The sequence below is a fragment of the Mercenaria mercenaria genome, chromosome 13, assembly GCF_021730395.1.
Source record: "Mercenaria mercenaria strain notata chromosome 13, MADL_Memer_1, whole genome shotgun sequence".
NCBI classification, from domain to species: domain Eukaryota; kingdom Metazoa; phylum Mollusca; class Bivalvia; order Venerida; family Veneridae; genus Mercenaria; species Mercenaria mercenaria.
Window position 1 is genome coordinate 47,560,194 of NC_069373.1, and position 13,862 is coordinate 47,574,055.

The following is a 13,862-nucleotide window of genomic DNA, read 5'->3' on the forward strand; positions in this document are numbered from 1 at the left end:
GCATGTAAAACTTTAACCAGGATTTTTAAAGTCCAAAAGGGGGCATAATTTGCTCAAAATACATGTCAGAGTTATGGAACTTGACCCAGTGAGGTTGGTAATTGACATTGAAAAAGAAAAAATAAGTTTCAAAGCTATATGCCTTTAAATGATAGCTGTATGTACTTACATGCAAACCAAGGTGTGACGCCGACGCCAGGGTGAGTAGAATAGCTGGACTATTCTTCGAATAGTCGAGCTAATTATGTTTTCCAAGTGTAAAATTCTAACTTTATACATCCAAGGGAATGTCATTTTATGCTTTTAGTAGCTAAGCTATCATGAAACCATATACAAATACAGCTGAATTTAAAATGTTCATCTTGTGTCCAAAATTGCTGAAATGTACATATGTGGGAAATACCCATGTCACTAGCGTCTTTTAAGAGGAATTCAAATTCAGACATGATATTTTGAAAAATTCCAATTACCACACTTAATGCGGCATATAAGGTGGATCAAACAGACTGATCCCGTACGCGGCAGATGTATCAATAGTTTTAATATTCGCCATTCAGTAAGCGTCTACCTAAATGACCTTGTACATGGGCGAATGAAACTTATCCTACCATTCTAACTACCTTAGCTGCCTACCTACCTAACTACCCTACCCTACCTACCACCTAACTACCTACCTTCCTTACCTACATTTATTACCTACCTCCCTACCTTCCAAACTTATATACCTTACCTACATACTTACCTGTATAACCTACATAGCTGCTTTACCTACTTTACCTACATATCTTAACAACCTACCCAACATACATACCTATGTACCTACCTACCTACGTGCCTTACTTACCTACCTATTTTACTTACTTGCCTGAGTATCAACATACATACCTACCATCATACAAGCCTTGCAAACTTACCTTTTTAACCTACCTCACTACATACCTACCTTATCTACAAACCTACCTAACCTACTTACATATGTAATGACATATTTAAACTACCTACCTTACTTACATGACCAACACACCAACTAACCTACCTGCCTTAACTACATACTTACCTTACCTAGGAACCTATCTACCTACTTAACTACCTGCCTTAACTACATACTTACCTAACCTAGGAAACTATCTTCCTACTTTACCTGTCTTATCTACATACTAACCTTACCTAGGAACCTATCTACCTACTTACCTACCTGCCTTACCTACATACTACCTTACCTAGGAACCTATCTACCTACTTAACTACCTGCCTTACCTACGTACTTACCTTACCTAGGAACCTATCTACCTACTTACCTACCTGCCTTACCTACATACTGACTTACCTAGGAACCTATCTACCTACTTACCTACCTGCTTCACCTACATACTTACCTTACCTAGGAACCTATCTACCTACTTACCTACCTGCCTTACATACATACTACCTTACCTAGGAACCTATCTACCTACTTACCTACCTGCCTTACCTACGTACTTACCTTACCTAGGAACCTACTTACCTACCTGCCTTACCTACATACTGACTTACCTAGGAACCTATCTACCTACCTACTTACCTGCCTTACATACATAGTTATCTTACCTAGGAACCTATCTACCTACTTACCTACCTGCCTTACCTACATACTACCTTACCTAGGAACCTATCTACCTACTTAACTACCGGCCTTACCTACGTACTTACCTTACCTAGGAACCTATCTACCTACTTACCTACCTGCCTTACCTACATACTGACTTACCTAGGAACCTATCTACCTACCTACTTACCTGCCTTACATACATAGTTATCTTACCTAGGAACCTATCTACCTACTTACCTACCTGCCTTACCTACATACTACCTTACCTAGGAACCTATCTACCTACTTAACTACCTGCCTTACCTACGTACTTACCTTACCTAGGAACCTATCTACCTACTTACCTACATACTGACTTACCTAGGAACCTATCTACCTACTTACCTACCTGCTTCACCTACATACTTACCTTACCTAGGAACCTATCTACCTACCTACTTACCTGCCTTACATACATAGTTATCGTACCTAGGAACCTATCTACCTACTTATCTACCTACCTTTACCTACATACTTGCCATACCTAGGAACCTATCTACCTACTTACCTACCTGCCTTACCTACCTTACCTAGGAACCTACCTACCTACCAATCTACTTACCTGGGTACAGATTCCAGAGTAACTTAACAGAGTTTTTAATCCAGTATGTAATAAAATAATTTGTATTTCCACATTAAAATAAGTTTGTACTTTAGCAAATCACGACAGTATCCTGCTCAAGTCACATGGCATGTGTTGGTAACCTTAGTATAAAAATATTTAAGATTACCGCAAAGTATGTAAATTTTTCGAAAACTCATGAACTTAAAACACTCATATCATTTTAATTGTTAAAATAATTTCAGTTCTTTTTAATACAAACATAGTATTAGAAGATTTATTTCAGTCTCTTGAAAGATAAGGTAAAACAAGAAAGATCTCAACATTGTACGACACATGTCTCCTGAAAAATGCTTGAAAATAATAAGATCAAGTTTTGACATAGATCACATAGGATACACTTAAATATCATCAGGATAAATATTTTCTTGTAACAGTCCCTTTTGACCTATGGGTCATGTACTAGTCATAGCCAAACTCAATACCAAGTTTTAGGGTCCTAGGCTCAAATGGTGCATTTTTGTACTAGCATGACTATTCCTAACCCTGGAAGACTTAAATAACATTTAAAACCAATCTCATTAGATGCTGCTGAGGTATATTCATTTACATAAAATAAAGGGAAGTAATTTGTCATAAATTCAGTCAAAAGTTATCTACCCTGATTGTCCGAGTCCATCTGATGGCATAAATGACATTTCAAATCAGTATCTTCATTGGTTACTGAGATACACCCATTTTAATTTGAAACAAAGGGAAGTAATTTGACATAAAATCAGTCCATAGTCATCTACCCTGATTGTCTAAGTTCAACTAATGACAATAATGAAATTTCAAATGAGTCTTATAAATACTGACTGAAATAAATCCATTTTTATCAAAATCAGGGGAGGTAATCATGTATTGGTTTATGCATTTAGAAGATACAGAGTACATTTGTCAAGCCTTTACAACAAAATACTAGAAAAATAAGTAAAAGTAGAAATGTCTTACCATGAAAGACATAAATAACGTTTCAAACCAATCTCATTAGAAGCTGCTAGGTATATTCATTTACATAGAAAATAAAGGGAGGTCATTTGTCATAAATTCAGTCAGTATGTATCTTCACTGATTGTCCAAGTCCATCTGATGGCATAAATGAAATTTCAGATCAGTATCTTCGTTACGGAGATATACCCATTTTAATTTGAAATACAGGGAGGTAATTTGACATAAAATCAGTCCATAGTTATCTGCCCTGATTGTCTGAGTCCAACTAATGACAATAATGAAATTTCAAATGAGTCCTTTAAGTACTTAGTGATATAAATCCATTTTAATAAAAAATTGTTAAATTCAGGGGAGATATAAAATAACTCCAGAACCTATGATTTGATCTGACAGATTCATCATGGAATCCAAGATTTATTGTTGTAGAAGATATTTTGCAAGTTTGTATCAAATCAAACCATAAATGAAGTCTATAGATAGCTTCAAAAACCAAAATAGCAAATTTTGGACCTTTAAGGGGCCATAACTCTGGAACCCATAATTGGATCTGGCCAGTTTTTGAAAGGTACTGCATGAGATATTATGCCAATACAAGTAGTGTGCAAGTTTGATTGAAGTTGATTGCAAAAATGTTGTCTCTATCGTGTTCGAAAGTAAAAAATAGCAAATTTTGGCCCTTAAGGGGCCATAACTCTAAATTCAATAAAGGGATCTGGCTTGTTTTCGAAAGGAACCGAGATATTACGCCAATACAAGTTGTGTGCAGGTTTTATTAAAGTTGATTGCAAAATAAGGTCTCTATCATGTTCACAAGCCCAAAATGGCAAATTGTGGGCCTTTAAGGGACCATAACTCTGGAACCCATGGTGGGATTTGGCCAGTTTTCAAAAGGAACCGAGATATTATGCCAATACAAGTTGTGTGCAAATTTGATTAAAGTTGGTTGCAAAATGTTGTCTCTATCTTGTTCACAAGTCAAAAATAGCTAATTTTGGCCTTTTAAGGGTCCATAACTCTGGAACCAATGATGGGATCTGGCCAGTTTTCAAAAGAAACCGAGATATTATGCCCTTACAAGTTGAGTGCAAGTTTGATTAAAATCAAAACAAAATGTGGTCTCTATTGTGTTCACAAGGAAATTGTGGATGGATGGACAGACCACGAACGAAGGGTTTGTTTGTTTGTTTTGGGTTTAACGCTGTTTTTCAACAGTATTTCAGTCATGTAATGGCAAGCAGTTAACCTAACCAGTGTTCCTGGATTCTGTATCAGTAAAAACCTGTTCTCCGCAAGTAACTGCCAACTTCCCCACATGAATCAGAGGTGGAGGACTAATGATTTCAGACACAATGTCGTTTATCAAATAGTCACGGAGAACATATGCCCCGCCCGAGGATCAAACTCACGACCCCGCGATCCATAGACCAACGCTCTACCTACTGAGCTAAGCGGGCGGGAACGAACGAAGGGTGATCACTACGTGACAAGTGAGCTAAAAACAAGAGCACTGCAATGCAACACAAATGCAGAGCAATATACACACAAAACAAAGTCATATGACCTTTGACCCCTAAATGTGACCTTGACCTTGAAGTGAGCCATCCGAAACATGCGCTCTAAACGTCGTTTTGATGGGGTGAACATTTGTGTCAGGTTTCTTTGAAATCCTTCAAGAGGTTTAAGAGTTACAGAGCAGAAGGGAAATTGACAACAAACAGTCTATAGACAGACAGACGGACACCGAGGCAATAAAATACTACGTCCCTTCGAGCGTATAAAAAGGAATCGAGATCTTATGGTGATACAAGTTGTGTGCAAGTCTGGTTAAAATCAAATCATAAATGAAGCTGCTATTGTGCAGACAAGGTCAAAATAGCTAATTTTGGCCCTTTCAGGGGCTATAAATCTGGAACCCATTATGGGATGGCCAGTTCAAAAAAGGAACCAAGATCTTATGGTGTCACAAGTTTTGTGCAAGTTTGATTAAATTCAAATCATAATGAAGTTGCTATTGTGCAGACAAGGTCAAAATAGCTAATTCTGGCCCTTTCAGGGCCCATAACTCTGGAACCCATTATGAAATCTGGCCGATTCAAGAAACGAACCAAGATCTTATGGTGACACAAGTTGTGTGCAAGTTTGAATAAATTCAGATCATAAATGAAGCTGCTATTGTGCAGACTAGGTCAAAATAGCTAATAATGGCCCTTTCAGGGGCCATCACTGTGGAACCCATAAAAGAAACTGGCCAGCTCAAGAAAGGAACCAAGATCTTATGGTGATACAAGTTGTGTGCAAGTTTGGTTAGAATAAAATCATAAATGAAGCTGCTATTGTGCAGACAAGGTCAAATTAGCCAATTCTGGCATTTTCAGGGGCCATAACTCTGGAACCCATAATGGAATCTGGCCAGTTCAAGAAAGGAACCAAGATCTTATGGTGATACAAGTTGTGTGCAAGTCTGGTAAAAATCAAATCATAAATAACGCTGCTATTGTGCAGACAAGGTCAAAATAGCTAATTTTGCGGTTTTCATGGGCCATAACTCTGGAACCCATAATGGGATCTAGCCAGTTCAAGAAAGGAACCAAGATCTTATGATGATACAAGTTGTGTGCAAGTTTTGTTAAAATAAAATCATAAATGAAACCACTATCGTGCAGACAAGAAATTGTTGGCGCACGCTGAAATAGCAAATTCTGGCCCTCTTAGGGGCAATAACTCTACAACCTATGATGGGATCTGGCCAGTTTTCGAAAGGAACTGAGATATTATGCCAATACAAGTTGTGTGCAAGTTTGATTAAAGTTGATTGCAAAATGTTGTCTCTATCTTGTTCACAAGTCAAAAATAGCTAATTTTGGCCCTTTAAGGGGCCATAACTCTGGAACCAATGATGGGATCTGGCCAGTTTTCAAAAGGAACCGAGATATTATGCCCATACAAGTTGAGTGCAAGTTTGATAGAAATCAAATACAAAATGTCGTCCCTATTGTGTTCACAAAGAAATTGTGGATGGATGGACAGACCACAAACGAAGTGTGATCACAAAAGCTCACCCTGTCACTATGTGACAAGTGAGCTAAAAACAAGAGCACTGCAATGCAACACAAATGCAGAGCAGTATACACAGAAAACAAAGTCATATGACCTTTGACCCCTAAGTGTGACCTTGACCTTGAAGTGAGCCATCTGAAACATGCGCTCTAAACGTCGTTTCGATGAGGTGAACATTTGTGTCAGGTTTCTTTGAAATCCTTAAAGAGGTTTAAGAGTTACAGAGCGGAAGGGAAATTGCTAACCAACAGATAGACAGACAGACGGACACCGAGGCGATAACATACTACGTCCCTTCGAGCGTATAAAAAGGAATCGAGATCTTATGGGGATACAAGTTGTGTGCAAGTTTGGTTAAAATAAAATCATGAATGAAGCTGCTATTGCGCAGACAAGGTCAAAATAGCTAATTTTGGCCCTTTCAGGGGCTATGGGATGGCCGGTTCAAGAAAGGAACCAAGATCTTACGGTGACACAAGATTTGTGCAAGTTTGATTAAATTCAAATCATAAATAAAGCTGCTATTGTGAAGACAAGATCAAAATAGCTAATTCTGGACCTTTCAGGGCCCATAACTCTGGAACCCATTATGGGATCTGGCCAATTCAAGAAAGGAACCAAGATCTTACGGTGACACAAGTTGTGTGCAAGTTTGAATCAATTCAAATCATAAATGAAGCTGCTATTGTGCAGACTAGGTCAAAATAGCTAATTCTGGTCCTTTCAGGGGTCATCACTCTGGAACCCATAATAGAATCTGGCCAGTTCAAGAAAGGAACCAAGATCTTATATTGATACAAGTTGTGTGCAAGTTTGGTTAAAATAAAATCACAAATGAAGCTGCTATTGTGCAGACAAGGTCAAATCAGCTAATTCTGATATTTTCAGGGGCCATAACTCTGGAACCCATAATGGAATCTGGCCAGTTCAAGAAAGGAAACAAGATCTTATGGTAATACAAGTTGTGTGCAAGTCCAGTAAAAATCAAATCATAGATAAAGCTGCTATTGTGCAGACAAGGTCAAAATAGCTAATTTCGCGCTTTTCATGGGCCATAACTCTGGAACCCATAATGGGATCTAGCCAGTTCAAGAAAGGAACCAAGATCTTATGATGATACAAGTTGTGTGCAAGTTTTGTTGAAATAAAATTATAAATGAAACCCCTATCATGTAGACAAGAAATTGTTGATGCACGCTGAAATAGCAAATTCTGGCCCTCTAAGGGGCAATAACTTTACAACCTATATTGGGATCTGGCCAGTTTTTGAAAGGAACCGAGATATCATGCCAATACAAGTTTTGTACAAGTTTGAACAAAATTGCTTGCAAAATGTGGTCTCTATCGTGTTCACAAGAAATTGTGGACAGACGGATGACGGGCGATCACAAAAACTCACCCTGTCACAATGACAGGTGAGCTGAAAAGATGATGATATGAAAGCATCTCAACTTGTAAGGCAGAGATTGGTGATAAAACAAACACAAAACACAAGGTCTCAACCTAGCCTTAATGGAAATTATCCTACGATATATATGTCTATGTTGTTTTAAAAAACATAACATCAAGGCACTATTTTATTATCTGCCAAAAGGTTTTTTGGTACAGTGTGCATAAACCAATTTCTGTGAAATCATTACATGGGCATGAAATTTCCTAGTTTGGGCAAAAATAACCCACCTTCTTGGGGATAGTTATTTTTAGGTTGAAGCAAATTTAACTTGTTTTGGATTGACAAAGCCACGAAATCCACAGAAATTATTTCCCTACAAACATTAATTATGAGATAACAGTATTTACATGACAGAAAGGTAATATGCTGAACATGTAAGAACATATTTAAAGCAATGCAATAATATAATTATAACAAACACAGAAATTTTTATCATAAATTTATTGTATGTACATAGATGTTACTGTACAAAAGATTTTCCTTTTTATTCATCCATCTGGATCGAAATTGTCCAAAAAAAGAAATTCTCAATGTGTTTTTTTTCCAGATTTTTTTCAATACAATTTCCAACATCTTTATATTTCTAGTTTAGATTTTTATACTCAAACACCTTGATTACATGACTGTGTGTATAGCATTTTGGAGAAACACTGTTATTCAATCCCCAAACTATACTTGATCTCCCTACCATCTCACAACCTTATTTTTCTTTCACCTTTTCACCAAATAAATATCAAAATTTTTTTTGGCACCCTCAAACACATCCACTTTCAATCATAAATTATTTCCAGTCTCGTAGTAGTTTCTACCTCTTCATAAATATTTTACCAAGAGTTCTACATTCCATCCTTCTACGTACATTTTAAGTCCACATTCTGCCTAAAATTTTAAGTTCTGTCTGAATTTCTACATTGTGTCTTAAGTTCCACTTTCTACCTTAAGTTCAACCTTCTACCTTGAGTTTTACATCCTTATATATGTTCTATATTTATTCTTAAGTTCTACATAATATGTACCATAAGACCTACATTCTTCTTTAAGTTTTAGATTCTGTTACAAAAATTTAACATTCTGCCTAAATTTTGTTTCTCATTAATAACAACTTGAGGTTTTACTTTTTTTTAAAAAAAAAAGGTCTGCAAGTGAAATAAGTTTTTATTTCAAATATTTAAGTCTCCTTGTTAAATCAAAATAATTCCAAAATTCTGCATGGGAAAAATTTGTAAGTGATACTTTCATGTCCATACAAATCTATCACTTGAAGCAATAAATAAATATCATAATAATTACTCTGCTGGAAATAAATTATAGAAACTCGATGACAAATGACTGATGTACAAAAAAAAAAAAAAAATCCAATTCTCAGTCTTATTCTATGTTAGCTATGCTGAATGACATCTCCAATACCCTACCCCTGCACCACCGTGCATCACTATTATTTCATTTTTCAGCTGTTTACATTAAAAACATTTGTACTAAAATATATAAAAATGCTCTGATTAATATATAATAATCAATTTATGAAAATGCATCAGCAATAGAAGGAATAGTATTTTATCAGGAATAAAAAATCGTGCCACAAGACAGATTAATAAGTAAAACTGCATTTGTCCAATTTAAACACTGTCCCCACTAGCAACTGATAACTTCCACACTTTCTTCAGAGGTGGTGGATGAATGACCAGACACACCATCTTCTGTCCAATCCCCATAAAGAACATACTTTGTACATGAAGAATGACCTCTGACCTGTCATGAAATAGTCTTGTACTATCCCATTGAGCTAATCTGACAAGTAATTTATAGTCTGTCCCAAAACATTTTGTTTTTAAGGAGCAGAAGTAAATTAGGCTGTCCTGATTTATATTTGATATTTGAGCCATGCCATGAGAAAACAAACATAGTGGGTTTGCGACCAGCATGGATCCAGACCAGCTTGGGCATCCGCACAGTCTGGGCAGGATCCATGCTGTTCGCTAATGGTTTCTTAATTGCAATAGGCTTTGACAGTGAACAGCATGGATCCTGACCAGACTGCGCAGATGCCAAGGCTGGTCTGGATCCATGCTGGTCGCAAACCCACTATGTTGGTTTTCTCATGGCACGGCTCATTTAACATTCTGTTCACATTTCAGAGTACAATAACAACCCAATGAAATTGTTATAAAATTTAGAATCTATGTACTGTGCATGGAAAGGTTCAAAATGAAAAGACCTTAAACCTGAAAACAGTATTACTCTAGTTTCTCTAAAAGTTAATGAAGCAGCCTATTTTAACATAATGTCATAAACAAATAAATGATGAATGATAAAGGCTGTATATTGGAAAATTTCAACCATACTATTGATTTGTTGAGTGTAAAATATTTAAAATTCTGATGTCTGATTTTTTTGAAAGAAGAACAGAACACAAAAGCTTTTCAGGGCAAGTATACAGATAGAACCATGCAAAAAGAATGTTAGTCTGTATGCTCACTCATTTAACAGTAAGTAAAGAGGGTAAAAAATATTCATATTGCTAATAAAGTGTTGCTACTTCTGCCTATAACATAACTTACACAAAAACAAACAAAAAACAACCGAACACCACAACAGTTAAAATAGTCGTAAAAAGCTAAAATCAACAGTGCATGAAATCAGTCAACAGCCACTCATATCAACTCGAGCTCTTTCATCTACAAGTTATCAAATTTAAGAAGACTCCCATATTTCTTAAATCAAAAACACATACATCAGCCAAAGTTACAGATATGTGCTTGTCTAATAAAATACATTACAAAACAATCAGGAAAAATTACCAAGAATTTGAAAATGTTCTTTCAAAACTTTATACATTGCAGTAACTATGTTTCCTTTTTCCCATTTCTTATAGATCACCATGTGATAAAAAGCACTTGAGCCGTGCCATGAGAAAACCAACATAGTGGCTTTGCGACCAGCATGGATCCAGACCAGCCTGCGCATCCGCACAGTCTGGTCAGGATCCATGCTGTTCTCTAACAGTTTCTCTAGTTGCTATAGGCTTTGAAAGCAAACAGCATGGATCCTGACCAGACTGCGCAGATGTGCAGGCTGGTCTGGATCCATGCTGGTTGCAAACCCATTATGTTGGTTTTCTCACGGCATGGCTCACTTGATTTTTTGAGAAATTAACAAAGGTAAATTTTGTTATTTTGATGTTTAGCTTGTACAAGAAAAACTCTGACATTCTTACCATTAAAATAAAATCAGACACACAATAAATCACTGTATAATCTTTCATAATGACCTACAAACTACATAACCGGGTTCAACAAAATACTCTTTCAAAATAATTTAATTTAACAAATAAACTTAATATCTCTGTTTTATAACAAATTAACGTGATCAACACAGATTTTAAACATACACGAGCAATAAATTACAATAAATTAATTATTTCATTTGAACCTTCAAAATGCCAGAACTAAACAACAGTCTGGATTTATCCAGTATTATACTGTAAATATAACTTCAAAATTATTTATAAACCATTTCTTGCAAACATAATGTAGCAAGAGAAAATGCTGGGGAAAAAGAAACTTTCTTAATCTCTGAAATTTAAGTGAAAAACACACTGGCCAAATTCAATAATTTTAAATGACAATTCTAAAAATAGTCACATAATAAATCATACTGGATTGCCATCAAAATAATTTCCAGTGAAAAAAACCTTGTTTACAAAACTCTGTCTGGGTTTCAAAACTTTAGATACTAATCATTTGACTGGTACAATTTTAAAATTGACCAATGACATAGTCCCATTTGGAAGTTGTCTGTATATACCCCTGGTGTAAGTCTAAACCTTTCATTCATCAAGCAAACTAAGCTGAAATAAGCCCCTGAACCCTTTAAAATAAGAATACAATGTGCTAGATATTTTGTTTCCCAAATTTTTTACAGTGTCAACCCATATCTGCTGTCTAACAGACACTTCACATTCTATACAGCCACCAAATATCACAGTTCTCTAACAAGCTCTATTCATATCTCATTTCAGTTACACACTATCGTTCCATGGAAAAGTTATAATTATTTATTCCTACAATATGTAAAATGTAGCTTTACTGAAATACGAAATAAAATATCAGCCTTAAACAATGTTAGACATTTATTTATTATATTTTGGTGACTAAATAGATTTCTTAACCAAAAATTCCTCGACCTTTCTCAAGCTGGACACGACTGATTCTGCCTTTGCGACCAGTGGAGATCATAATCAGCCTGCACATCCATACAGTCTTATCATGATCTGCACTGTTCACAATTCAGTCAGTATCTTTTTGGTATGCACCCCTTTTAACAGTTAATGGTACTGTCCAAATTGAAAGATGGATAAGTTCATTATAGAAATTTAGCATGGTAAGGGTTAATACTTCCATCTATAAAACTGAACACAGAGAAAAAAAAAGTTTTTATAAAATAAAAATAAAGTTAGAAAAAACTCAGTGAAATGCATGTGAGCCGTGCCTTGAGAAAACCAACAAAGTGCATTTGCGACCAGCATGGATCCAGACCAGCCTGCACATCCTGCGCAGTCCGGTCAGGATCCATACTGTTTGCTAACGGTTTATCCAATTGCAACTGAAAGCGAACAGTATGAATCCTGACCAGACTGCGTGGATGTGCAGGCTGGTCTGGATCCATGCTAGTCGCAAATGCACTATGTTGGTTTTCTCATGGTGCGGCCCATTTATATAATTAATAAACAACCTTTCAGCTACAAAAATATAATTGTTACAAAACTAGTCTTCTGTTTATCAAGCATACAATTTTATATATAATATCTAAGCAAAGCTGTATAGCTGTCTTCATTTCAGTAAATATAGGCTATACAAATAAAGCAACAATGAAATGCTACCAGGATACTAAAATGCAAATGTCATGTTACTAGTATTTTGTCATGTTGCCGTGTTTTCTTTTATCTGAGTTATCTGGGTTTAAGCAGCAACGAGTGTGGACTGAAGCGAGGAATATGTGCAGTTTGACCTGCTGCAGATCGGTTCACGGGTAAAGAAGCGCTCAAACTCAAGGGGTTTGTGGCAGAACTCGCAGGACTTGGGACAGACATTCTTGTGTAGTTCAAGCTTATTTTTCTTCCATACGCTAACAAGCTTCTCGACCAGATTGTCCATCATTTCGATGGTGTGGTGGGGTGTTGGTGCTATACGTAGACGTTCTTCGCCCAGGGCAACAGTCGGGTAATTAATCGCTTGAATGTAGATGTTGTGGTCTTGTATCAAATCATTGCTAAGTTTGGTTGCCAAGGCTGCATCCCCTACCTGCAAACACAATTTACCTTCTATAACACTGTTACATACAGTTCAAATATGATGACTCCAACATTAACAAGAATGTGCCGAAATATAGATCTATTGACTCACTTCTTGACACAAAATTTATTCATCAAAATTTTTGTTACCTAAGTCTTTGATAAGGCCTATATAAGTTTTTGTGATACTGAGTTTTAAATCTGATCTTAAGGCAAACCTACATAGTTTTACTGTGAAAACACTACACAATATGCATACAAATAAGAGCTGCAAGTTTGATTCCTGTGCAAAGCAATGTTTTTAGTGACAATCTGACAGATAATAAAATGTCATATATGTCACAGCTTGTAGTCTACTGTTTTGTTTATTTACACTTTCGTTCTGTTTTCAACTGTAATATATATATGTCACAGTGGGCATCTAACATAGCAAGTGTTCCTGGATTTTGTACCAGTATTAACATGTTCTTTGCAAGCATCAAATCAGAGGTGGAGAACTTATGACTTTGACATGGTGTCTTTTTCAAGTTGTCACAAAGAACATACACATGTATGTCTCACCCAAGATTCAAACCCAAACCAAAATGGTCTTTGCAAATACAGCATTAAAGCTCTTATCAAAATAACACAAATAACAGGTACTAACTGATAGACAAAACAGAGATATTACAAGGCAGTAACAGAGATGTTATGAGTCACAGATACTGACAAATGAAAGTAACAAGAGATGTTAGAAGTCAAAGGAACTGACTACTGGAAGTAACAGAAATATTACAAGTCACATGTACTGACTGATGGAGGTAACAGTGATGTTATGAGTCACAGGTGCTGACTGATGGAAGTAACTGTGGTATTACCAGTCACAGGTAGTAACAGAGAT

At 36.2% G+C, this 13,862-nt stretch overlaps 1 protein-coding gene across 9 annotated transcripts in view; it reads right to left on the reverse strand.

The window, feature by feature from the left end:
- Window positions 1-8,118: 8,118 nt before the first annotated feature.
- Window positions 8,119-13,862, reverse strand: part of LOC123528624 (5-aminolevulinate synthase-like) — a 38,422-nt gene continuing 32,678 nt past the window's right edge. For all 9 annotated transcript variants that reach the window (XM_053521740.1, XM_053521738.1, XM_053521734.1 and 6 more), the window contains one exon: window positions 8,119-12,992. In XM_053521740.1, the coding sequence (XP_053377715.1) occupies window positions 12,651-12,992 (342 nt within the window). In that variant the 3' untranslated portion in view covers window positions 8,119-12,650. The remainder of the gene's footprint in view (window positions 12,993-13,862) is intronic.